The sequence below is a fragment of the Eschrichtius robustus genome, chromosome 3, assembly GCF_028021215.1.
Source record: "Eschrichtius robustus isolate mEscRob2 chromosome 3, mEscRob2.pri, whole genome shotgun sequence".
Lineage (NCBI taxonomy): Eukaryota > Metazoa > Chordata > Mammalia > Artiodactyla > Eschrichtiidae > Eschrichtius > Eschrichtius robustus.
Genome location: NC_090826.1, coordinates 50,043,495 through 50,071,483, shown reverse-complemented (window position 1 = coordinate 50,071,483; position 27,989 = coordinate 50,043,495). Strand labels below are relative to the sequence as shown.

The 27,989-nt window shown below is 37.2% G+C and overlaps 1 protein-coding gene across 4 annotated transcripts in view; it reads left to right on the top strand.

Annotated features, from left to right (window-relative positions):
* The first annotated feature begins 11,608 nt into the window (after window positions 1-11,608).
* Window positions 11,609-27,989, top strand: part of MYSM1 (Myb like, SWIRM and MPN domains 1) — a 41,153-nt gene continuing 24,772 nt past the window's right edge. For 3 of the 4 annotated variants that reach the window (XM_068539980.1, XM_068539978.1, XM_068539977.1), the window contains exons 1-9: window positions 11,609-11,691; window positions 15,979-16,054; window positions 17,859-17,929; window positions 19,880-19,957; window positions 20,051-20,074; window positions 21,187-21,265; window positions 23,409-23,459; window positions 24,037-24,135; window positions 26,677-27,449. In XM_068539980.1, coding sequence (XP_068396081.1) covers window positions 11,627-11,691; window positions 15,979-16,054; window positions 17,859-17,929; window positions 19,880-19,957; window positions 20,051-20,074; window positions 21,187-21,265; window positions 23,409-23,459; window positions 24,037-24,135; window positions 26,677-27,449 — 1,316 coding nt within the window. In that variant the 5' untranslated portion in view covers window positions 11,609-11,626. The remainder of the gene's footprint in view (window positions 11,692-15,978; window positions 16,055-17,858; window positions 17,930-19,879; window positions 19,958-20,050; window positions 20,075-21,186; window positions 21,266-23,408; window positions 23,460-24,036; window positions 24,136-26,676; window positions 27,450-27,989) is intronic. The other variant, XM_068539979.1, reaches the window with a different exon arrangement.

The following is a 27,989-nucleotide window of genomic DNA, read 5'->3' as shown; positions in this document are numbered from 1 at the left end:
CCCCAGCTCCTTTTATGCCAGATCCAGACTAAGGCTGAAAAATCCTCGTGGTCATAGTATATTTTCAAAGGCTTAGTCGGATCAGTAAGAAGAATGCCCCGGAATCTTCACTAATGCAGGGAGGTCTGTTTCCAAGACATGGAGCTTAGATGCCAAGAATCTTACCAAATATCATCTGGGCTGCTTAGCAGAGGAAAATCACAGCAAGTTCAAGGTGTCGGTGGCTGCGATGGAAATGGGCCTCAGTGAGCATGAAATTAAATCAAATAAAAGCATGGAAAACCTTGAAAAATCCCTTCCTGCCTTAAATGAAAACCACAAAAGAATGTATATGAATAATTCCTTGATGTCCAATTTTTTCTTTCTACGTAAATCCTTTCAAAGGCTTAGAAGAGTTACAAACAGCACATGGCCTCCCAAACACACCTTCCCGTGTAAACAATTAACACAATATCTGTACTTTCAAAATTATTTTTACTACCACTTATAAACAATGATTTTTTTAAAGAGGGCCTTGGTTTTCTTATACATGTGATAGAATATGATCTGTGGCATGGAGACAAACATACATAAAACACATTGTGGAAAATCTTCACACACTTTGACTTCTCAACTGAGTATAAACAAGAAGATGGTAATATGATATTTTTGTTGATACTGAACAGTAGTAGGTCTATGTCATTACGTTATGCAGGGTTCTGAGATGGGTGATGAAATTCTCATCCCAAGGAATGTCCTAGTCTGTGGTAGGATACCCACCATGGGTAAAGATAGATAGAGATCTGCTTAGTTTAATTCAGCAAACATTTGGTGAACACATATCAACTATACATGTACCAGGAACTGTACCAGTGGTAGAAAAAGTCAAAGCTGAACAAGTCAAATTCCCATCTCCCCCAGAGCTCACAATCAGGCAAGGGAAATGAAATTACAGACATCTAATTTACGTTGCCTATTTTCTCAAATCTCTGAAATCAGGATGCATGTCAAAATGTAATTGGCAGTATTTTTTCATTTTTTAAAAAATTAATTAATTTATTTTATTTTATTTTTTTGGCTGCATCAAGTCTTAGTTGCGGCACACAGGATCTTCATTGATGCACACGGAATTTTCATTGTGGCATGTGGGGCTCTTCGCTGCGGCGCAGGCTGCTCTCTAGTTGTGGCATGCAGGTGCTTTTTCATTCTTAACGGCATATAAAATAAGGGAATAACTTACTATCCATTATAATGAAGTTAAGATTTGATGAAATATGGTCATTACTATATAAATCAGAACATAGTACTAAAATAAAGAGGTCCAAAATTTCTTTTCAAATGTAAATGTACCACCCCTCCCTAAGAGTATTTGTGGTTAAAGAATTTAAGACCTAATGGGTAAATAAAAGTAAATAATGTGGGAATTATTACACAAAAGCACTTGTAAACCTTTTTTGTTCATCATAATAAAACAATGAAATTCACTGCTATTTTACTAATTAATAACAATGCATATTACACAATTCATTTCCATTTACTTTACTTCCTTGAAATTTTTTGGGGTCCCCTTCTTTTGGTCATGGTAAGATGGTTGTAAATTGTTTTACATACTGTAGATAATATGCACACTAAGAGCAGTTTTATTTTCCAGAATTTGGTCTTTCACCGAAATATTCAACTTTGTCTTCAACTTTCAGCATGGCTGAAAGTTATTATCCAGTCCATGGGCCACTGATTTCCCAGAAATGAAGAACAATGCAGGTGCTTATGATGAAAAAACAAACAACAAACAAAACTTTTGAGGGAATGTTTTTTCAATGTTCTCAGCTTAGTGTATCTGATAAGTTATTTCTCAATCAACAAACCTTCCCATTAGGAATTTCTCCTCCTCACATCCTCCAAACCACCCCATGCTTCAGCCACAGCTGGTTACTGCAAATCCCTAGATGTGCCTCGTACTGTTCGTGCCCTCATGTCTTTGCTCCTGCTTTTTCCTTTTGCCGGGATGCACTCTCCCTGTCTCTATACTTGGAAAACTCATGCTCAACTTTCAAAACCCAGGTCTAACACCACTGTATTAGCTTGGGCTTCCCCAGGAAAAAAGGGTGTGGGACCAGGGCTTGAAGAGGGTGATTTATCTGAGTCCCAAAGATTATGAAGGAGGACTGGAAAGAGATTAACAGTGAAGAAGACCAAGTCAATAGAAGAGTAAGTTATTGCTTTGTTCCTTTCTGTAAGCAATTGGGGCTCCATCCTACAGGGATCGTTTCAGGATCTGCACAGGATGCACTTCAGAATTATTACCTGTGGGATAGAAGAGAAGGGCATTTAACTCATGAAATCCTACTCCCCATGGGTCATTATTTGCCTTATGGGATGTTAACATCCTTGCTTTCCCAGACTGTGCATGAGTCAGAGAAGTCCTGGTACAGAAAATGAGAGATGTGTAGTGCTATCAGATTATACCTGTGTGATGTTGGTTGCCATGGCAACAGCTGGAGTAAAAGATGGGCTAAGAGGATGAGGCCATGCAGAAGAGGTCTCTCTTTCCTAACTTGCACAGAATTAGCCTTGCCCCATCAGACCTCCACGGTGCCAGGCACAGACCTCTGCCTCATGGCATTTGTCTTCTCGCTTTCTGATAAACAGTTTCTATATTAGATATGAACTTCTTAGCAGTGCCGGCAAGATTTTGTTCAGTAGCTACTGAATCCAGCAGAGTAACCAGCATACACCATATAGACTAAGGCCCCCTCAGTGGAGTCAACACGCACATTTTATTTTTAAAATTTTTTTCTCTTGGTATTTTTTCTTCTAGTTTTATTGAAATATAATTCGCATACAGCACCTTTTAAGGTGTGTAGCATCATGATTTGACTTACATACAACATAAAATTACCATGTAAGTTTAGTGAACATCCATCATCTCATAGAGATACAGAATTACAGAAAATACATAAAATTTTTTCCTTGTGACGAGAACTCACAGGATTTACTCTCTTAACTTTCATATATAACATACGGCAGTGTTAATTATATTTATCATGTTGTCCATTACATCCCTAGTACTTATTTATCTTATAACTTCAAGTTTATACCTTTTCACTACCTTTCCCCAGGTCCCCCCCTCCCCCCTCCCCACTCTCTCCCTGCCTCTGGTAACCACAAATCTGATCTCTTCTTCTATGAGTTTAAAACACACATTTTATTTTGTGTGTATGTGTGTTCCAATAAAGCTTTATTTACAAAAACAGGCAGCAGGTCAGGTTTGGCCCACAAGACATAGTTTGCTAATTCCTGGTATAATCCACAGGCTGGGTACATTTTTTAATGCAAAACAGAGATATCTGTGTTAATGAAAGCTTCCCCCTTGTATCTGTATAACATTTCAGAAAAAATGAAGCTATTTCATATATAATGACTCAAAGTTTAATCCTCATACCAACCCTTTGCAGTGGGTAGGTCTTATTATCCACATTTTATTTTATTATTTTTCAATGAATGTATTTAATGTAAAATTTATTTTTTAACATCTTTACTGGAGTATAATTGCTTTACAATGGTGTGTTAGTTTCTGCTGTATAATGAAGTGAATCAGTGAATATGAATGTATACATATATCCCCATATCCTCTCCCTCTTGTGCCTCCCTCCCACCCTCCCTATCCCACCCCTCTAGGTGGTCACAAAGCACCGAGCTGATCTCCCTGTGCTATGCGGCTGCTTCCCACTAGTTATCTATTTTACATTTGGTAGTGTATATATGTCAATGCTACCCTCTCACTTCATCCCAGCTTACCTTTCCCCCTCCCCATGTGCTCAAGTCCATTCTCTAAGTCTGTGTCTCTATTCCTGTCCTGCCCCTAGGTTCATCACAACCACTTTTTTCTTTTAGGTTCCATATATATGTGTTAGCATATGGTATTTGTTTTTCTCTTTCTGACTTACTTCACTCTGTATGACAGACTCTAGGCCCACCCACCTCACTACAAATAACTCAATTTTGTTTCTTTTTATGGCTGAGTAATATTCCATTGTATATATGTGCTACATCTTCTTTATCCATGGACACTTAGGTTGCTTCCATGTCCTGGCTATTGTAAATAGTGCTGCAATGAACATTGTGCTACATGTCTCTTTTTGAATTATGGTTTTCTCAGGGTATACGCCCAGTAATGGGATTGCTGGGTCATATGATAGTTCTATTTTTAGTTTTTTAGGGAACCTCCATACTTAAAACACACATTTTAAATTAATGGGAAATTTTATGGCAGTCAGTCTATTTCTCAAGCAGTTGATATGGCTGTTCAAAAGAGACATTATAATGTAGTGTGAAAAAAGGAGAAATAAGTCATGTGGATTGAAAACCAAGTCAGCAGAGACAAAAAGGTGATCATACATGATCCTGGAAAAAAGGAATTATTTTGAGAAAAGTGTCCGTTATACTTGATGGGATTTTTTTCTTAAGAAATCTGACATATGTTGTATGTTTCTTAAGAAACATTAAATACATTATCAACCACTCAGTATGTAATCTTAAGTAAATTTCAGTGAACTCATACTGCTAAAATCTATCTTTAATCTCTCTAGATCCCTGCAATAACTCCCAGATTCACTAAGCATGAGAACTAATGTCCTTATAATAACACCTAAAGCTCTACAAAATGCGGTCCTATCACAAGTCTGGCTTTTTCTCCAGATACTCTCCTCTTTGCTCACTTTCCTTCACACTGGCCTCCACTAGGTACACTCCCACCTGGAGTCTTTTGCACTGGCTGCTTCTCCCATCTGAACCCTTTCTCCTGACATCAGGTGGGCAACTCCCTCAGTTTTGCAAGACTGCTCAAATGCCACCTTTCCCATAACGCCTACCCTGAGCCCCCTCTTTAATCCTGCAGGCCTCCACCACTCTGAACTCTTGGGCCCCTTATCCTGCTTTACTTTTTTTTCTTTTTCCTTAGCACTCAACCACTTCTAACAAATATACAATTAATTAATATATGTTCATTGTTTATTTTCTTTTCCCCTCTGCTAGGATGCAAGTTCCACCAAGGTAGGGGACTTGGTCTTTATTATTCATTGGCATATCCCAAGCATTCAGAACAGTGTCAGGCACATAATAGGTGCTCAATAAACACTTACTGGATTGAACTGAATACCTTGAAGCTCTGGAGATGATATGCTTCCTAATGTAGAGGACATGTCATTGATGCAATTCTCCAAACATTGACTGGGCAACCACTAAGTGCTAGGCATGGATAACCTATACATGGTCCCCGTCCTCATAAAAGGCCCCAGGCTAGTGTGGACATGGGCAGGGTCACAATTATATGCCAGAGTGATGGCACCCTGACACAGCATGCACTGTGGCTTTAGGCTTGTGGAACAGGGAGGGTTTGTATGTGGATGGTCAGGAAGATGTTAAGTGAGGAGATAACACTAAAGCTGACTTTTCACATAGAAATGGAGCTACCAAGATGATGAAGTGAAGGACACTGGACTGGATTTTGTGCACAAGGATTCTATCACATGTGAGTTATAGAAATGAGAGCCAGCACAGGTGTTGATCTTAAACAGTCCTTTAGGATCAATACACAGTGAACTATTTTCCTCAATTTAATTACTTATCTTCTGCCTCCCCTCGGTTCCCCCCGAAAGTATAGACTCTAAATAAATAGTCAGGCAGTAGAACTTCATGTGTCTCTCCCTCAGTAATGGAAAGGGACTTTGGGAATCTATTTGGGTTTATAATTTTCCCCTTGTCTATTGGGTTGTGTATTTTTGGTCAGGATCATAATTCAATTGCCATATATATTTCTCATTTAAAATATTCATTGATTATGTATTTATAAAGTAAGTTTCTTTGTTTTCAATTAAAACAAAACTCTGGCCATATTCTTTCCACTTGATTCACTCATCCATTCAACAATTATTAAGTGCCTACTGTGTACCAGGCATTGTGCTAGGTGTCATGAGTAAGAACAGAAACATTTTCCCTGCCCTTAAGAAGTCTTTAATAGCAGGACAAGCATATGTGAAAACAAAAACAAAAACACTGAAGCATTACATTTTGTATGAGAGAAGGATTTAAGACAACAGTCACAAACTGCAGGTCAGATATAGCCCTCATAAGTGTTTGTTTCAACAGCGTTTTTTAAAAGCTTGAATTGGTTTTCACAAATTAATCTTGATTTCTGGCTGGTCTTAAAAGAAAAATCGGATTTGGCAACTCTGAGCCAGAGTTTCAAAAGGGCAAAAGAAGACCAGAGTTCAGTCAGAACCAGCCCTTTCAGAGGGAGGGAAAGAGGGAGAGAGGGAGGGAGGGAGAGGGGAGGGATGGAGAGAGGCAGAGTGCCCTTGAGAATGTGGATGGGCTGGGAATGGGAGAAGAGATGCAGATTTAAAGTAGAGGGTATGTTTTGTTTGTGGTCCAGAGAACTATATATAAACCCATGCAAACTCCGACATTCCCATCCCCCTGTTTTGCCCATAACAATGTTCAATAAATGTTTGTGAGATGAATAAGAGCAGGATCAAAGAATTTTACCCCGGAAGAGATTATTTCATAGGTCATTTTACAAATGAAGAAGCAGGAGACAGGAGAGGCTGAATAATTTGCCTGATAACAATGTTAACATGAGCCTGTAGTGGTTCACAGACTGTATCCAAGGCTTGAGGGAACAGAGGGGACATGCAACATGGAACAGTACAGTGGGCATCTGCTGTCTTACCTACCCAGCATCCATTCCTCCTCTCTCTGGAAATGGTACCCTTATTTTGTTTGGGGAGCCACCATTCCTCTTATTCCATGTGGTGCTGGTGGAACTGAGTCCACCTGGCTTCTGGGATGGCATGAAACCCAAGCCTGGCCAGCCCCACTCATCCTCCCTGAGCTATTGAGAAAGAGGAATAATCCTTCCACTGGGGGCTGCTGAGAAGAAAAGATGCAATTCTGAATGATGCTATTAGTACCCAACCTGAGATAGCATGATGTAATGAAAAGATGATAAGCTACATTTCCTTGGGTAAACTGCTTAACTATTCTGAACCTTAGTTACCACATCTGTAAATGGAGATAACAATTCCTTGCCTCAAAGGGCTGTAAGGAAATAATATATGTAAAATGCATGGCACACAGTAGGAGCTCATTAATGTTGGCATCTTTTCTTCTCCTTCCGAATAACGTCAGATGAATGTAACATTATTGTAATTAAAATGTAAGAAGTGCATTGGCAGGCTTTCCTTACAACATATTGAGAACAGCTTTTTCAGTAGCTACCTTATGTGATTTCAGGGAATTGGGGAGGGAAAATAAAATAAAATGCAGCTTGCTTTCCTGGAACAATTCAAGCCATATCCAATGCTTGCCAAGTGTAGCCTATAATTCTATGTCTGCGTTCATCTATTATCTCACCTCTATTTAGATAAAGTGGTTTTCCTCCCCACTAACTGGCCATTTTATTTTTAAAATGGGAACTCTGTTGAATCCCTGGCAATCATTTAGCTGACAGTTTGGATCATAATGTAATAACAACATTAGTGAGCAGTTGTATGACACTTCCCACTTTTAAAGCACGTTACAAATCTGAACTAATTAGAATGAATATTAACATGCCAGCTTTTATGGATTAATATTGCCATTATACTTTGCTTTTTCAATAAAAATGCAGTGATCCTTTTTCACCAGAAATGGGGGAAAAGGAAATAAGCTCTCCAAAGGATTCAAACACAATGTAGCTGAGATATGTGACAGACACTTAATTGACTGAATGTTTCTCTAACAGCATTCAGGAGGATTTACAGGTATGGCACCTCCTGCTAATTCTACTTTAGGATCAACAAAGGATCAAATAGAGTGTATTAATGGGGGACAGAAAATCTGAAACCCAAGACAGTTTTCCAGCCTTCAGAATACACTTTCTACTCATTTCTAGACCTAAGCACCTCAAAGAAATCAGAGATACCTGATTGTGATTTATTCTTAAACCAAATGAGAAAATATCATACATAGTATTGCAAAATACCCTTTTCTTTCTGTGGTAAATGAAAACATAACAGAGTAAGTGTAGAGTGAGAAAGACTTGGGCTGGAATCCCAGCTCTAGTACTCAGCTCTGTAACTCTATCTGAATCTTGGTTTCCTCACCTCTAAAATGAAAGTGATAGTTCTTTGATTATGTGCTCAAGTCCACTAATCCCTTATTTTGCAATGTCTAATTTACCATTAATTCCACCCAGTGTATTGTTTGTCTCAGGCATTGTAATTTTCGTCTCTGGAAATTCAGTTTCATTATTTTTATATTTTCCACGTCTCTATTTAACTTTTTTAACATACAGACATATAGAATACAGTTATAACAACTATTTTAATGCCTTAGTGTGCTAATTCTAATAACTGTGACAGTATTGGGTGGGTTTCAATTGATTGATTTTTTTCTCTGATTATGGGTCATATTTTCCTACTTCTTTGCATGCCTCATAATTGGATGCCAGAGATTTTGAAAGTTATTGGGTGCTGGGTATTTCTGTATTTAAAAAAAAAATTATTGAAGTATAGTTGATTTACAATGTCGTGTTAGTTTCAGGTGTACAACACAGTGATATATACATATACATATGTATATATAATCTTTTTCAGATTCTTTTCCCTTATAGGTTATTACAAAATATTGAGTATAGTTCCCTGTGCTATACAGTAGATCTTTGTTGGTTATCTATTTGATATATAGTAGTGTGTATATGTTAATCCCAAACTCCTGATTTATCCCTCCCACCACCCTTTCTCCTTTGGTAACCATAAGTTTGTTTTCTATGTCTGTGGGTCTTTTTCTGTTTTGTAAATAAGTTTGTATCTTTTTCTTGTTTTTTTTAGATTCTAAATATAAGCGATATCATATGATATTTTTCTTTGTCTGGCTTACCTATTTTTGTATTCTTATAAGTACTCCTGAGCTTTTTGGTGAGGGAGGCGAAATGTAGTTAAGTTTACCTGGAAACAGTTTGAGCCCTTCAGATCTTGTCTTTAAACTCTGTGTAAGTATCAGACGCTATTTCTTCTAATCTTTTTCCATTGGTTTTTTTCTCCAAGTTAGGGACAGAGTCTTCTATTTCATAGTCCCCAGAGTCTAGAGCATTACTCTCAAATTTTAACTGATGAATATCATCCTCAAAAATGTGATATAGGAGAGTATTTATTCTGGGATAAGTGCCCACCCCCCTGTGATCCCATAGGAGCCTGTAACTCCTCCATCATAGAACTTATTACATCATCTTGAAATTGCATGTTTGATAGATTTTATGAGAGCAGAGACTGAGTGCATCTCGTTCAATGTCATTTCCCTAGTACTGAGTACAGTAGGAATATAAATATTTGTGAATTCTGAATTCTGAATTTTTCAGAAAATGGGTGAGAAAATAGGTCTTTAAACAAGTCACAGAGTTGCAGACCTCTAGAACAAGGAATTATAAATAGTAGACCAGGCCTCAGGAGTCCACCCGACTGTGGGGTTATAGCTGTATCCTTGCAGGTGGGGTTGGGCTAGACCCTTATGGAGCCTGTTTCACATAAAGCCAGCAAACCAAGAGCACAGTGTGGGGTATGTATGGAGAGGCTTCAGACTAGTCCTTCTGTTTAGGGAGGCCTTTATATCAAAGGCCTTGGGGCATATCTGAATTCTGTGCAGGACTTCCTTTCCTTCCTTCCACATATATTTTAATGCCTACTGATGCCTGGCACTGGGCCAGAAAGCCTTTAGTTCTGTGTTGCAGGAGATGCTCTTCACACAGTATTCTGTGTCATGGTCTAGAAGGCATTTGATATCATGTGTATCCAGACAGTACTACCAGGGTTCCCATCCTGCTTGCTATGTAAAGATCAATGAAAAGCATCTATTTTCTTTTCTATTATTTTATTTTAATTTTAATTTATTTATTTATTAAATTTATTTTTTTTGGCTGCGTTGTGTCTTCGTTGCTGCGAGCAGGCTTTCTCTAGTTGTGGTGAGCGGGGGCTACTCTGTTGTGGTGTGCGAGCTTCTCATTGCGGTGGCTTCTCTTGTTGCAGAGCACGGGCTCTAGAGCGCAGGCTCAGTAGTTGTGGCACATGAGCCTAGTTGCTCCGCGGCATGTGGGATCTTCCCGGACCAGGAATCGAACCCATGTTCCCTGCATTGGCAGGAGGATTCTTAACCACTGCGCCACCAGGGAAGTCCCTATTTTCTTTTGACTATCTGGTTATATCCATCTATCTAAACTTGCTGTAAATTACATCCAACAAATATCTTAGAACACCTACTCTGTTATAGGCATGCCAGTTACCACTGGGACTGGTCATTGGAAAAGCCCTTTGGCAACAGGAAAAGTACCCTCAGGGTGACCTAAGGATGGGGCATTATTCAGTTTCTGAGCACTGGATCTCCTTCTTTACAAAACTTTCTCTCCATCTTCTGCCATCACATTCACAGTACAGCTCATCTTATGGCTTGAGCACAAAGGTGAGATGGGACAAACTCACAACAGTGTGGGAAGTGAACTCATTCCATTAACTGATTGGTTCATTCATCAGTTCAATATTTATTGCACACCTTATGTGTGTCAGACACCATGTTGAATGTTGGTAGTATATGGACTAGTGCAAAGACTAGCAGATACAGTCTTTGTCCTTAATGAATTCACCGTCCATCGGTGGAGGCAAGTGAATGAACAGCTACAATAATGTGAGTGATAGATGGTAAGGTAGAAGAATACATAGGCTAATATCTAATTTCTTGAGGAGCCATAAATTCTGAGAGAAATGGTGTTTGTCTTTCACAGTTCCTAACAACATGATGTGTAGAAGGTGAGTACTCATAAAGAGTCAAAAGGCCTAGATTCTGGTCCCAGTTCTGTCTCTGACTAGTTGTCTATCCTTTATGTTAGTCATTTCAGCTTTCTGAGCCTCAGTTTCCTCATCTGTAATGTGTGACTGGTAATTCTAGTCTTGCTTACCTCACTGGGTTATTGTGAAGACCAATGGTCATGAGAGTGATTTTTAAATTAATTGTAAAGATCTCTATGAAATAAAATATGCAATCATAAGTTACATTCTTAAATGTTCTTTTGAATTTTAAAACAGATGTTGTTCAGCACTTCAATAAGTGCTGAATAATCCTTCTCTTAAAAAAAAAAAAGGAAAGGAAGGAAGGAAGAAGGAAAGAAAGGAAGGAAGGAAGGAAGGAAGGAAGGAAGGAAGAAAGAAAGAAAGAAAAGAAGGAAGAAAGAAAAAAAAAAAAAAACCCAGCAGGTAAGGGTCACTGTTGCCACCTTCACAGTTCAAAGTAGGTCTGACTTGATCTTTTCAGCACACTAGATATTTACTATTATCCCCGTTTTACAAATTAGAGAAGTGAGGCGCCAAAGAATTTATGCAAGAGCACGGTCTCTTCAAAACCCAAGCCTGGGCTACTTGCCAAGGTCTTTACAAGTCAACAAAAATCAAAAGGACCAAGGCGCAGGGCTCCGAAACATCTTTTCCTCTGAAAGCCCCGCTTCCTGTACATGGGAAAGGCTGGCCGAGGCTTCGACTCCGCCCCGTGACGCATAGGACCCCGCCTTCAGGCCCTCCACCTCTCGCGGGATCTCTCGAGAGGACGGCTGGGGTCAGGTCCCATCATGGCGGCTGAAGAGGCGGATGTGGATATCGAAGGGGACGTGGTGCCAGCGGCGGCACCGTCTGGGTGAGGCGTAGAGACTGGGTCTTGCAGAGACAAGGAGGGGCGCAGATGTGAGGAGGGTATCCTAGAAAGGCTGCGGTTCCGGCAGGGGCCAGGGGAGCGGAAGACCATCCGCTGGGCCAGGGTCTCCTAGCGGCCAGGGAGACGCCTCGCCCATCCCGCCTGCGGGCTCCTCCTGAGCCCAGGGGGCGGGTACCGGAGGCTAGTGACCGACGGCCCTTTCACCTTTTACCGGGGATGCTGTGAGGGCGCCGGCCGCGCCTCGCACGTTGTCCACTCTTCAGCAATTAGATTCCTTCTTCCATTACTGCCACCTCAGAATCCGCCCCCTTGCCACCGCCCAACAATAACTAGAACAGGGGCGGCCCCTGGACAGTACCCGAGCTTAGGAGTCTTGTTCCATCGCTTGCAGGCCGTGTGACCTTGGGCGTGTCGTTTTATCCCTACCGGCCACCGGTTTCCTTTTCCATGTAGGGATAGTTATGAAAAACTTCCCGAGAAGCAGCGTGACTTGAAGGAAAGGGGCTGGACTTTAGAGTTGGACAGCTCTGGGTTGACCCTGCCGGTTACTAGCAGTGTGACCTTGCGCCTCAGCTCATGTGTTAGCTGACAATCATGTTATGTACCTCATACGGTTATTGTGAAGATCAAATGAAATAATTATGGGATGTGCTCTAGCATAAGGAAGGTGCGCTGTAAATGTTGTGTTCTTTACCATCCCACCAGGGCTAGTATTTTGAGGACCCACCGAGGGGGTCATAATTTATTTAGTACCAATTCCTGCAGAGCAGGCCAGTGTGGTTTTAAACAGCATCCTCCAGCTTGAGACATCTAGCTCTTTGACTCCTTGCTTGCAGAGAGAGAAGTTGATACATGCCATTTTAAAAATGTGCTTTCAGAATCTTCTTTTACTAATGGAAGAGGCCTAGACTGGTCAGGAATCAGAAGACCTCAATTCTAAACTCAGCCATCTATGTTGCTTATAACTATGAGCAACTTCATCAGAAGTCTCTAGGTTGAACCATGTAAAACTGCCAATCTTAGACCATTTTTGACCTATAAAATAGCAATTTCACATGGTCCAACCTGATAATAGCGTCTCTGTAAATTGTGGAGAATGGTGCTCATGAGGCACCAAGACAGTGGGTTTAAAGTTCTCCTGAACTCTAAACCACTATAAAAATGAGGAGTGACTAAGTTCATTTAGTCATTCTCCCTCAAATCTTTAGGCAAAGCAGTCTGAGTCTGTACAGACGAGTAGGAAGCCTTTAATAACAATCATTGTTCACATTTGTGTAGATCAAGTTAATATTGATCAAGTGCTTTTGCATGCATGATTTGATTTACTTTTCACAATAAGTCTGTGAAATAAATGGGAGGGATTCTTTTTTTTTTTTTAACATCTTTATTGGAGTATAATTGCTTTACAATGGTGTGTTAGTTTCTGCTTTATAACAAAGTGAATCAGTTATACGTATACATATGTTCCCATATCTCTTCCCTCTTGCATCTCCCTCCCTCCCACCCTCCCTATCCCACCCCTCTAGGTGGTCACAAAGCACCGAGCTGATCTCCCTGTGCTATGCGGCTGCTTCCCACTAGCTATCTATTTTACATTTGGTAGTACATATATATCCATGCCACTCTCTCACTTCGTCCCAGCTTACCCTTCCCCCTCCCCGTGTCCTCAAGTCCATTCTCTAGTAGGTCTGTGTCTTTATTCCCATCTTACCCCTAGGTTCTTCATGACCTTTTTTTTTTTTTGCTTAGATTCCATATATATGCGTTAGCATACAGTATTTGTTTTTCTCTTTCTGACTTACTTCACTCTGTATGACAGACTCTAGGTCCATCCACCTCGCTACAAATAACTCAGTTTTGTTTCTTTTTATGGCTGAGTAATATTCCATTGTATATATGTGCCACATCTTCTTTATCCATTCATCTGTTGATGGACACTTAGGTTGCTTCCATGTCCTGGCTATTGTAAATAGAGCTGCAATGAACATTTTGGTACCTGACTCTTTTTGAATTATGGTTTTCTCAGGGTATATGCCCAGTAGTGGGTTTGCTGGGTCGTATGGTAATTCTGTTTTTAGTTTTTTAAGGAACGGGAGGGATTCTTATCTGCAGTCCAGAGAGAAATGAGTTGGCCTTGGAAACACTAAAGATCATCTGAGAGCATTGGCTTTACCCCTTTCCATGGGTTCTTCTTTATTTTTCTTATTATGTTTTATTTCTCTTTTTCCTTTTTCTTTCCTTTCTCATTATTCTGCTGAGCCTTAAGTCTGCTGGTGGCACCTGTAATCATATTAGTCTCAGGCAACCAGTAACAGATTATTGGTTCCTGATGGTCAGAGCCATTGCCTTACACAATTCCACAGATCATCATTAACATTATATTCTGGTGAAACTTGCTCCTTGGTGTTGGGGGCTCTGATCACATGGCATTTGGTGTGAGTGAACACTTAGTTGCCCCTCTGAATTGCGTAGTTACAGCTGATTATAACATCTGTGGAACCCTTGAGGATTAATTGAAAACACACTTTTAAGTCCTTGCTAAGTGCTGGCTACCAAAGTTAGAAGATGGTGTTGAAGTGTTTTGGTTTCCCTTCTTTGTCATCCTCCATTTCTTCTGCTTATTCTTTAAATCATAACGTTCCAGGGGATTTTTGTCATAAGACTTCTCACTAACCACACAGTGCAGCTCTCAAGACTTAAATTTCTGTTAAGTTGGACCATATGAAATTTTCCCAACGTTCCACCATTTTTGATTTACAAAAACAACAGTTTCTTAAGTTCCACCCAGTACATGCTTATGTTTCCCAAATCTCTTCCCTGAGCTTCAGATCCATTTATCCAATTCTCTGAATCTGTTTGCCCTTGGACTTTCCACAAGCACCTCAGCTTCACTTCATAGAAACTTTCCTTACCCAACCTGCCTCTCCAAGTTCGCCAGTTCAGTGAGTGGCACCATCCACCCAGTCATGCAAGGCACAGACTTAGATCTTATCCCTTTTCCTTACCTCTCTCCTTCTGTCAGAGTCTGTTGATTCCGAGTATCCTCTCAAATGTGTTCACTTCTTCCTATTCACACTGTTTGTTCTTTAGGTCTAAGTTACTGTCACCTCTCTCTAGTATCTGTATAATCACTCCGTCTTAACCACTTCTTGTCTCTTTGACTCCCTTCTAGTCTTTTCTGAAGTTAGAGCAGTCTTTTCTTACATCCAGATCTGATCATGTTATTCCCTTCAGTCCTCAGTTAGCTTTATGATAAAATCTTTATTCCTTAACTCCTAGAGACCTGTGTGATCCATGCCCCACCTATCTCGTTCATTCAGTCATTCAGCGAATATTGATTATCTTTTATATGCCAAGCCCTGGGTATATAGCAGTCATCCAAACTAAGTTCTTGCTCTCTTAGAACTAACATTCTTATTGGATGAGACAGACAGTAAATCTTATATATATGCCAGATGGAGATAAACCTGTAGATAGGTTTTTGCAGTCTAAGAGGTACAAATTCTTTCCACTAGACTGAGAAAAGTCAGTAACTAGGAAACTTTATAACCTCAAAATGTACAGAAGCAAATATTAAATTTAATTATATCACAGATTGGGCCTCCTCAAACTTAACTATTCAGGCTTTTTCCATATGAAGTGAACAGTGTGACTTTAGAAACTTCTAATTAGTGAAAAGAGTGAGAATTAAAGTTTAATCCCCCATGGACATAGAAAAGCCCCCAAGTAACCCAAGTTAATTTTTTTTTATGTGAGTTGTTACTAAAGCATCACATTTCTTATCTCTTCACTGTACTGTCCTCCTTTGAGTATTTTCTTTTGGTTCTTCTATCTGTTCTTGCTTTTTCTTCATTTTGAGGGTGGTACTGTTGATGGGTGGCTTTTATGCTTCAGATATAACTAAAAGAATTAAATGTAAAGTTGAATTCCTGTATACACATGCATATTCATCAAAAGAAATCTGAAGTGTTGGTTCATAGCCACAGAATATGTTGTGGTTGCTGTTTGGAGGTATTTTTTCCCTCATGAAGTTGTTTATTGGGAGAAGGAGAAGTCTGATATTTAGCAATTGAAATAGGGTGGCTTAAAGCCACTATATATTTCACAAGCCAAAGGTAGAGCAGGCATCTGCAATGTTAAATCTGTTAAGGGGGGAAAGGAACTAAATATTTGCTTAACATCTGAAACCTTCCAATCACTGTGCTCTGTAAATTATGTTCATTAACTGGTATAATCTCACTTTCATACCCATTTTCTTAATTATTACAGAAGTGATGAAAATACAGCATCTGTTTTACAAGACCACTATCTTGACTCATCGTGGAGAACTGAGAATGGTCTTATTGTAAGTATTTTATGGGAATATCAGGTGCATTAAGCTATTACTCAGTACCCAGAGTACCTCTTTTTTTTTTTTTTTTTTAAACTTGGTGCTAATTCTCAGCAGTCACAGAGGTAATATATTGAAACCTTTTTCTTAACTTAAAAATAGGAGGAATTTATTCTTTCTTCTTTTGACTTTGAAAAAATGGCCTTTTGGGAATCAACTTAGGAGCCAGTTAGATTTAGGTATGAATCAGTGCTCTACCACTTATCAGATTTGTGAACCTTAGTTTCTTCATCTAAAAAATCGGGATTGTTGCATGCTTCGTTTCTTCATTTAACAGTTATTTGTCAAGTACTTATTGTGTGCCAGACACTAGGCCAAGTTTGGGGGATACACCTGTAATCAAGACAGATATGGTCCTGCTCTCAAGGAGCTTATATTCTAAAGGGGAGTCAGGTGGTAAACAAGTAGACTAATTATAGATCATGAAGGACATAAGCAAGATGCTGACCTGAGAGTTACAAGGTGGGGAACCTACTTTAGATGAAGTTGGTGAGGGAAACTGAGGCGGTGACATTTAAGTTGAAAACAGGAGTAGATATATGAAGAGTTGATGAAAAATATTCTAGGCAGAAAGAGTAGCAGCACAAAGGCTCTGGTTGAAACCCAGTGTCTAGAATATAGTGGGAAAGGGGAGGGGATGACAGCTGTGACAAGGTTGGAAAGGCAAATGAGGGGACTCAATGAGACTAGTTAGGAAACATTTGTAGGAATCTAAGCGCGATTTGGTGGTGGCTTGGCCTAAGGTTGTGGTAGAAGTTGACAGATTTGAATTATGTTTTGGAGGTAGAACTGCTTGGTATATTGGGTGTGGGGATTGAGGAAAAAGGAAAGAATCCAGGATGATTCCTGGGTTTCTAGCTGGAATAGCTTGGTGACTAGTAGTACTGTTTACAAAATTGGGAAGGCAGGGGGAGAAGCAGGTGAATGTATGTTATGGTGAGTTTTATTTTGAATATGTTAAGTTTAAGAAGCCTATTAGAGGGGCTTCCCTGGTGGCACAGTGGTTAAGAATCCGCCTGCCAATGCAGGGGACACGGGTTCGAGCCCTGGTCCGGGAAGATCCCACATGCTGCGGAGCAGCTAAGGCCATGCACCACAACTACTGAGCCTGCGCTCTAGAGCCCACGAGCCACAGTTACTGAAGCCCATGCGCTTAGAGCCTGTGTTCTGCAACAAGAGAAGCCACTGCAGTGAGAAGCCCACACACCGCAATGAAGACCTAACACAGCCAAAAATTTAAAAATTAAATAAATAAATTTATTTTTAAAAAAAGAAGCCTATTAGAGATCCAAGTGGAAATTTTGAGTGGGCAGTTAGTTATAACAGTCTAAGTAGAGCTTGGAGAAGAGACCTGGGCTGAAAATTTTTAAGTTTTGAGAATTAAAAAGGAGTATGATTATTTAAGGAGAGATTGTGGCTTAAGGGAAAAAAAGAATTGTGAGTTTTGGAAATAGGTGAAGTATCTAGCAAAATGCCTAATACCTAATAGTTCCTCATACAGGATAGCCATTATTACTTTATCATATTACTTTATCTCTTCTCTCCTGCTTGAAATGTCAGTGAATGCCTCTATGGATGCATCTGTGAAGAAGTAATGCCTATCTCATAGCATTATTGTGGGAATCAAAGATATGTCTGTGTGCTCAGTAAATGGTAGCTTTATTATTTGTAATCATTGTATTGTGTATTTTTATTTAACAAAACAAGATAATTTCAAAAAGCAGTAAATAAAGAAATTTATTCTTCCTTTTTTGAATAGCCTTGGACTCTGGATAGCACCATCAGTGAAGAGAACAGAGCTGTCATTGAGAAAATGTTGTTGGAAGAAGAGTATCCTTTAATGATTATGAGGAAAGTAAAGATTTCAGGGTTAAAAATCCATAAATGCAAAACTTACAGAAGAGACCACTGTTAGTTCCTAGATAGTATATAACTGCTAGTATATAATGTGTTACCTACCTATTCTGTTTTACCACTAAGTCTGAGATCTGACTCAATATTTTTGAGTTTCTGTTGTCAACCAACTCTTTATACTATCTTAATATTGAGTAGAAATTATAGAGTGTTTCATTTTTTAATTTTTTTTGGCCACGCCACGTGGCATGTGGGATCTTAGTTCCCCGACCAGGGATCAAACCTGTGCCCCCTGCAGCGGAAGCATGGAGTCCTAACCACTGGACCACCAGGGAATTCCCTGTAGAGTGTTTTAAATCAGCTAGAATCTTTAGTTGAAGTCCAAATCATTCAGTCTAAACCTCCATTTTCAGTTATATGAGATGTTAATTTGTCCAAGGACATAGAATTAAAATACGTAAAAGTTCTCACTTCCTGCTCTACCAATTTACAGGTGTTAATGGGAGCAATCCAAGTAAAAAGCATAAAACTAGAATGAAGATTTTTTTCCACCAGAAGTTGTAGGTCCTTATTCACAGTTCAGCCACTGGCTTCTTTTCCTTATTTCTTTCATCTATTTGTGATGTTTGCAACTTAACTTTTTTGGGACTCCATTTTTTTATATATAAAATGAAAGGATTGAACAAAAAGATTTCTGGTTTATAAAGATTATTGATACTACTCTAATAATAGTGAGTGGTTTATTTTCAACTCACCTGTGTTTCATGGATTTTTATCTCCTCTTTAAGCCAGAATATCTGTTCTTTTTATTCCCGGTTATTGCTACGTTGTTCTCAGGGTGTCTTTGTACCTTTAATTATCATAGGTTAACCCTTTTTAGGCTTTCTTAACTCTCTAACTCTCCCCAAACATTACAGTTATAGCCTAGATCATTGCTTTTCAGTAGAAAAATAGTGCGTCACATATCATTTACAGTTTCTAGTAGCCACATAATTGTAATAACATTTTATTTAACCCAGTGTATTTAAAATATTGTTTCAACATTTAATCACTATATAAACATTATTGAGATGTTTTGCATTCTTTGTTTTATACTCTTTGAAACCCAGTGTGTATTTTGTACTTACAGTACATCTCAGTTTGTACTAACCACATTTCAAGTACTCAGTAGCTACGCATGTGGCTGTTGGCTAATATGTTGAACAGTGCCATTCTAGATTAATGAATATTTAAGTAGTCACTGGTTCACTTCCAGGTTTGGAAACAAAATAATGAGAGTAAAAGCTATGTGAGCTCTTGTAGGACAGGGGTAATGTTTTCTCTCTTTGTCCTCAGCACCTAGTACCTAGTATAGTGCCTCATGTACACAATACATGTACACAAAATACAATATTTGTTAAGTGAAGAATATCTCAGACTAATCTAAAGTATTGCAGTATAGGGTAAGTTTAAAAAGTCTGAGAGGGAGACTCTCTGGTAAATTTGACCCAAGCGTTTGTTATTTTTATTAAGATAGAGCAACCCTAAACTCTTCTCTGTTACTTTCAGAAATATGAAAGCAAATACTCCTAAATTACCCTGGACAACCAATCAGATTCATCTGTTACATTCTCCATGTGTTTTAGAAAAAAAGATTTAAATAAAACATTGAGGATATATCTTCTCTTAGCCACTAAATAAGATAAAAGAAACTAACATTTATGTAGCACACATTTTGTGCAGGTACTGTGTTATGTGTGACTTCACATGTAATATTTAATCCATATAACAACCCTGTGAGGTATAAACATTTTTGTCATAATTTTTGCAGACCTGGTTTAGCTAGAATTCAAGTGTGACTTTCACAAGTATGTGAGTGCCTACTTTAAGTTGCATAAAATTATAGGACTTTATTATTTTTTTAAAAGTTCCTTAATAATTACACAGGTATTATTTATCCAAAAAGTCACTTCCAGGAAAATTCTGGCTTGATCAAAAGGAAGATGATAAAAAATACATGAAGAGGTAAAATCAATTTATAATACTTTTAAAAGTCTGAATTGTATTTTTAAAAACTTCTTCACAAGCTTCCTTATTTTCTTTTTTCATGTGGTGCAGTCTGCAGAAACCAGCAAAAATCATGTATGTACTTATGTTTTATATTTTAATATCCTTTTGATTAGTTAAAAATTATGGAAAAATTAAACAAAAAGTTACAGCTGGCCTGTGGAAAAGCCCTCTTGACCTTGGGTTATACAAAAATATAAAGTCAAAATTTCTTGTACAGATGTTGGAATGTCACAAGATAATTTTATTATGTTATTTATTTGTCGGAATTTTTTTCAGGCCCTACAAAAAGGTGGTTTTCTAGGGATTTGTGGGGAACATTTTTATAAAGCTGCCCTTTAATATGTTAGGAATTGACTTGATTTCTGTTGCCCTGTCATTTAGTTTTCAGTCGTTTCAAACAAAAATTTAATTTGAATTTGTGGCTTTCAAAAATTATGTAGAGAAATTAAGTATTAACTGTTTTATAAACATCCTTTCCCTACAATTGAAGAAAGTTTGATGTTATTTAGTATTTCTAAACTTTCATGTTTATAATCCCTTAGAGGGTAGATTTCCAATTACCAACAGTTTGAGCCCTGAGCAGACTTTGGCTTTTGCATTTTGCTGAACAAACAGAAACCGAATGAAGTCAATGAAAAGATTAATGGTTTGCTTGAATTAAATTAGTGAGTTTCATCACTATTTTATTTTTAATTTCTTAATGTCCTGCATTTCAAAATCAATAAATGTAATGTCATACTATTTTTACCTGTTTTCTGGCTTGATAGTTACATAGATTTACATAGAAGAATAAGAGAGATGATATTTCTGGAGCCAATTTAAACTCTGACATGCCAATTAGCAAGCTAACTTAAACTATGGATTTGGAAATATATTAACATCTGCTGCTTTGTGTCCAGTCTGAGGAAGCCTGTTTGTTATCACATTGACTTCCTTTGATGTCTTTTAGTATTATCTTCACTCAGACCCAAGGATTATGTTTTTGGGGGCTCCTATCATCCTGAGCTAGAGAAGTATACAAGACAGGGCAAATCTGTTCCCCCAGGTGGAGACTGCAGCCTTCTTCTTCTCTTTTTAATTCTTAGTATTAAATTTAGCCCATGGCTATGTATAACCTTTAGCTGCATAAATATGGAATGTTCCATTTCAGAAATTTTTTTTGCAATTCCTCTTTTTCCCCTCAGGGTGCACTCTCCTACAAAACCAGCCAGTTACTCAGTAAAGTGGACAATAGAAGAAAAAGAGCTGTTTGAACAAGGGCTGGTAAATAGAGCAATTTTTAATTTATAGTAAAATAATTCTAGAAGCAAATATTGATAGAATTATAAGGTTAAATTAATTTATAGAGACTGGAAATTTCTTTTTAATTACAGTGATCATATCTATAGTTTTTCTGTAGTTAGAGTGATGTTTGTAGTGTAGCATAAGAGAATTCCTTTTAACTCATACCTAAGTTACTAAAATATTAAAATAGATTTGGATCAATATTGATTTTCACCCCTTTTTTGTATTAATAAAATCCAAGAAATTGTACTGTATCTGCATACATGACACCAACTACCTGGATTAAAAGGCAAAATTATTTGGTTACCTGATCTTTTCTCTAGGGAAAAAACATGTATGTTTGGAACCGTCTGGGTGATCAGCTGAGTTTTTTTTTTAATTCAGGTATTTGGCATTGTGCACACAGTCTAAATATTTTAGTGGATGTAATTAAAGACCAGAAACATTCCTTTTGCATGAATGTTTCACTGAGATCTATTTAAATGTCCATAAGTTGCATAATGGAAAAAAATATGTGCACAAGTTTCTAATTATGAGAAAACTCCATAATATAATGAAGCTTAACAAAACATGCAGGAATTTTTTTAACTGTCAATAGTAGATTATATCTTTTTCTTACATGTTACCAGTATTGTGCTAATTAATTTTGAAATTATATATATTTATATATTACATATATAGAATATTTATGTAATATTATGTAGGATTCATGAATGCAAATTGAAACATCATTGTTAATATTTCTGCAGATGACAGGAAATAAAATGTGTTTGTATTTTTATAGTTAACATCACCATGACATCTATGTTCTGTGATGTTTTATATAAATACATAAACTATTTTGAGGGTTTTATCTCCTGAGATTTTTCTCCTGTACTGTTGATGTTTTTTATATTGGTATTTTAGTCTGTTGCATGATTATCATTTATATAATCTAATTAACCAGTCGTTTATTTAAGATTGCTGACAACTTTGCTGTTTTGTTCATTACCAAAGATCAGAACACACACACACCCACACACACACAGACACACACACACGGGTTGTGAATTTTTAGGTTATTGTTGACTTTGGTGGTAATTATAAAGGCTATATCTGCATGGTTCAAAATTCAAATAGTACGTGAAGTTGTAGGGTGTTAAGTCTCCCTCTGACTCCTGTCTCAACCTTTAGTTCTCTTTGCCTCAGGTAACCATTGTCATCTGTTCTTGTATATCCTTCCAGAGATACTTTGTCCCTGTAAAAGCAAGTGTCTATTTACTTCGGTACATATGTAGATATCTATATCTTTATCTACCTATCTATCTATATACATAGATATTTTAAACCTAGAATATTTTACCACAAAAATACATGGAACCATTGGTTGTATTCCCAGCTTTTTAACCTATTAGTATCATTTGTTTATAGACTGAATTCTGTCAGGCTTGAGAGAAGGAAATTATGTGGTACTGAATGATGAAAGATTTTTCCTTCTCTGTCTTGTCCCTTTGCTCTGTTTTTAAATTGGTAACTGTTTTCTTTGCTCCTCTTGTTAGTGTCCCCTCTCCAATTTTCATAGTGTCCAAGCCCCTGCAATCCTAACTAGTCAGACTTTATCCAGATCATTCCTGTTTCCAAAAGTGATCCATGCTACCAAGTTACCTATTTGCCTTCATCACGCAATACAGATAACTAAATCTTCAGTAAGTTGATCTCAGTTAGGTATTAGTTAAGAAAAATCTTAATTAATTTATACTTAGTAATCATTTTCTCAGAAGTACTTTCAGTTTTAAGAAATTGTCCACATGTCAGATTTTCTAATGAATACCAGAAATAAGTGTATAAATTAAGGTTTATCATTTAGGTCAGAACTTTGAAGACGATTTATTGCCATAAGTCATGACTGTCTGACCTGTAAATCTGACCCTGGAATCAGCTTCTCTGAATTGTTGTGGGTTTTTTTTTTTTTCTTTAAATAGTTTTAAGAATTCTAAAAAAGGATTGTTGAGCTACTTTGGGAAGTAGAGAATATCTTGTGTTGGAGATAATGTAAACAAGATTTATGTATCAAATGATAGGCTTGATACCTAAAAATCCTGTCTCGCTTTAAAATTATAATGCGTTCCTGTCTGTGCTGCAGAACACACCAGAGCTCCCTCAGGTTCTCAGCTTTTCCCTGCACAGCTTCAGTGTAAGTAGGTATACAGCCTTTGACAGTGGAGGGGTGTAGGGAGATGTTGGTTGCAGGTCGCTTCATTTGTGATTCACTCTTGTAAGTCAGTTTACTGTGATATCTGTATAGTGTAAAAGTATCTGCTATGGAACATGTAATAGGTATTGTAACAGATGGAATCTGGGTAAAAAAAATATATTTTGAAATTAGTGTCAGAACATATTCAGTTGATTCTATATTTGGAAAATATAACCTGCCTCCATTTCAGGCACTTTTTTTTAAGTTATCTTAAATTTGGAACATCATAATGTACACTACTAATACATACTGTTAGGAATACATAGAAGTGATGGGTCTTCATTTAGGTAGCTATAAAAAGAAAACAAATTTCTAAATCATCTTGGTCTGTTTTCAGAAGTCAAGATTTGAAAAGAAGAATGTGGGCTTTGATTTTAGGAGTCTTAACTATATATTGTATGTGAGGCTTCATTGTGTGCTTTAGAAAATAAATAAAGATAGGTTTTTTTTTAGTATGACAGTAGTTTGGAATATTAAGCTAATCAAAAGCTATTTCTTTTCCATTTTGATAACATAGGCTAAATTTGGCCGAAGGTGGACCAAAATTGCAAAGCTAATTGGAAGTCGCACTGTTTTACAAGTGAAGAGTTATGCCAGACAGTACTTTAAAAATAAGGTAAGCAGAATATAAACACCCTAGTGATAATATTTAAAATAAACAAAATTAATAAGCAGAAATACTTCTTTAATTCAGGCATTAAAGTCTTAATGTTCAAAGTTTTTATAGTGAAAGTATTTTATACCCATAAAGTACCCTATAAATGTTTGTCTTCAAAAATCTCAAAGCATATATTCAATGTATTGAGCATTGCTATTAAATAGGTATTATTATTTTACTCCACTTAATTTCATGCAGTTAAATAGGACAAAATATTAATTGCTCAAAAACATCCTATAAAGCAAATAATATTCCAAAGGGAAAACCTTAGAGGTCATTGTTTCCTGGAAATTTAAATTTCTTTTTAACTATTTGCATTAAACTTTTTTTTTTTTTAAGTTTTTTTTTTTTGTTTTTTTGTTTTTTTAAATTTATTTATTTATTTATTTTGGCTGTGTTGGGTCTTCATTTCTGTGCGAGGGCTTTCCCTAGTTGCGGCGAGCGGGAGCCACTCTTCATCGCGGTGCACGTGCCTCTCACTGTCGCGGCCTCTCTTGTTGCGGAGCACAGGCTCCAGACGCGCAGGCTCAGTAGTTGTGGCTCACGGGCCTAGTTGCTCCGTGGCATGTGGGATCTTCCCAGACCAGGGCTCGAACCCGTGTCCCCTGCATTGGCAGGCAGATTCTCAACCACTGCGCCACAGGGAAGCCCTTGCGTTAAACTTTTAAGAATGATTAGAGCTTAAGGGCCCAAAATGCTAACATGATTCTAAAATCTTTTTAATAGCAATGAAACTTGTACAATTACTATGAAGAATTGTCTGAAAACTTTAATAAATTGCAGTGTTCAGAAATGTACAGTTATGGTCTAGTTCTTTAGTCTTTCAAGTAATTTGTGCTATATTCAACCATATAGTTTTGATACTTAGAATGTTTCTAATATGTTCTGCTTGAGTTCTCGAAACATAATTATACAGAATTTGAAAGTATCTTAAGTGAAATTTGATGTTTTAATGTAAATAGGGTTGGCCCTTAAGTGAAATTTGGTGTTTTCTTTTAATGTAAATAGGGTTGACCCTATTTACATTTTCTTTTAATGTAAATAGGGTTTGAACTGAGCAGGTCCACTTCTATGTGGATTTTTTTTCAATAGTAAATACTATAGCACTGCACAATCTGCTGGTGCGGAATTGCAGCTGGGGAAGAACTGCAGATGGTGAGGAACCGCATATACGGAGGGCCAACTATAAGTTATATGCAGATTTTCAACTGTGTGGACAGTTGGCACCCCTGACCCCCTTGTTGTTCAAGGGTCAGCTGTAATGGGTTTTACCCTGTATACAAGATTTATCTAACTTAGTGTCATTTGGGCATAGGAAGTAAGTAATGGAATGGATTCATTGTAAATCAATCATCTACTACCTCTTTTAATCAGCAAAAGCATTTTCAAGACAGCCTGCTAAGGTTAAGGTATTATGGAACAGAATAAGCCTAATTTAGTTATTCTTACTCCCATGCTCCTCAGAGTAGAGTGTGCGGGGCATCTTGTAGTGTCAGTTTTACTCAAAGGCTTGAGGTGAAAGGGTACATTTTAATATTAAAAGAAACATTAATATATAATGAAATACAATGCAAAATTTTATCTAAATTCTTAAGCTAAAAACTGGAGACTTCAAATAAATAGCAAGGTTGTTAATGGCTATTTCAGGCTAAATGTCCAAATCTCCTTTTCCCTCCTGCTACCTTCTCCTTCTCCTCTACATAGTAAGCCAGTTAACCTCAAATAATGAGATCCTGGGAGTCTATTGTGATAAAAGATCTATAAATAATCTCTCTTTGGAAGCTGTCATCCCCTGGGTATATCAGTCGTACAAGATTTTTCAAAAACTATATGTAACAAAGGTTTTATTTCAAATCATATATACTCATTGACATTTATTTTCTTTTCCTTATTGCATTACAAGATATTTATGTTTATAATAGCAGATATGATAGATAATTTCATGCCTTAAATTGGAGCTACATTAAATGAACCTGCAAAAACCAGTTTGTTTCTATTGTCTTTGTATTTAAATAAAAGATGATTTTAATTTACTAAGTGAAGATATGTGAGATAGACTCCTTTAACTAAAGGATTTTTTAGCATTATAAAAAATGATCAGCTGAGGTATCAGACATTCTGAGAAATAAGCCTTTACAAATATCTTAGAGAATACCTTGTATGACGGTTGTTTGCTTCATTCTGTATGGTTGATCTGAGCCAGATTCCTGTTTTAAACTTAATATTGAAAATTAAGTATTGAATAGTAGGTCATGATTACTTGATTAATAAAAATCACCAGACCATGAATGAGTCAAATATATTTATGGAAATTTGAAATGATGATCTTTTACATTTAAAATGCAGTTGTAAACCCTTCAAAGAAAAGCACAATAAAGGTATAATATACCATTGACATGTACTCAGTTTAATAATTTTGTATCTATCCTATTTTTTTGTGCCAGTGATTACATTTTAAAATGCTAACATTATGGAGGCTTTATCTTGATTTTTAATAAGGTAAAATCAGATGGTCCAGAGAAGGAAACACCAAATCAGAAAAACAGCAGTGGTTTTCAGATGAAAAATGAAGGTGAAGGCACAAAGGCATGGACACCATCAGGTTTAAGGGGTCGTGCTGATCCCAACTGGAATGCTGTAAAAATTGAAAAGTTATCTGATGATGAAGAAGTAGACATCACAGATGAGGCAGATGAGCTGACTTCTCAAGCTCCCCAAAAGAATCTTAGCAGTGATCTCTTATTAGATATCTCTAAAAATAAAAGTCATGAAACCAGTAAAGGAGAATTCATTGCTTCTGACAGCCAGGAAGATCCCATTTCTAAATCTTCCAAGGAGTATCTTCAGAATATAAAGCAAGATGAGATGGAAACACTTTCAAGCTCAGGAAATACATTTTGGACTGAAAATCACAACACCAGTGACCAAAAATCAGTTGAATTATATGATCAGAAATGTAATAAACTGATGAAAAACTGTAATAAGCATGATGGAAATGGAATAATAGATGATGCCAGGCAGTTACCTTCTCCAGAGCCTTGTGAAGTTCAGAAAGACTTGAGTGATAATGAATTGCTTTTTCATTCTTCCTGCCAAATGGAGGAGGAGAGCCATGAGGAAGAAGAGCTTAAGCCACCAGAACAAGAAATAGAAATTGATAGAAATATCATTCAAGAGGAAGAAAAACAAGCAATTCCTGAGTTTTTTGAGGGACGCCAAGCTAAAACACCAGAACGCTATTTGAAAATTAGGAATTATATTTTGGACCAGTGGTAAGGAAAAATTGTATTTTTGGTGCTGGTTTAAAACTTATGATACTCTATAGAGTATTTACTTAGACCTATGCAGAATTTAGTATTTTGTATTCCTAGTGTTCCAGAGAGCTTTAACATATTATATATTTAATAGGCAAAACTTAAAATTTCTCATAATGAAATCTTTTGAAAGTTTTGGTAAATATTGTCATCTATAGCTATCTTAACCCATCTGTCTGTTCTTTAAGAGTCTGTGGTCCTAGAAGAAAAGGGATAGATGATTGCCTTAAGAAGCGGTTTCTTAGGACAATGTTAGGAAGATATAGAAAACACTAACTGCATGGGAAAAGGGGGAGAATGTCTTTCTTAGTTTATGATGTACTTTGAAGTACAAAGAGAGAAAACTTTGGTGACAGGATAGTATCATTAAATGTGGCTAGATTTCAGAAACCATTCTAAATAGCTGCCTTAAATGCTTTCAACTTTGAACTTGTGACATAATGTGTTAATAATTCCTTCATCAGGATACAGGAATTTTTTGATACATTAAGTTTACCC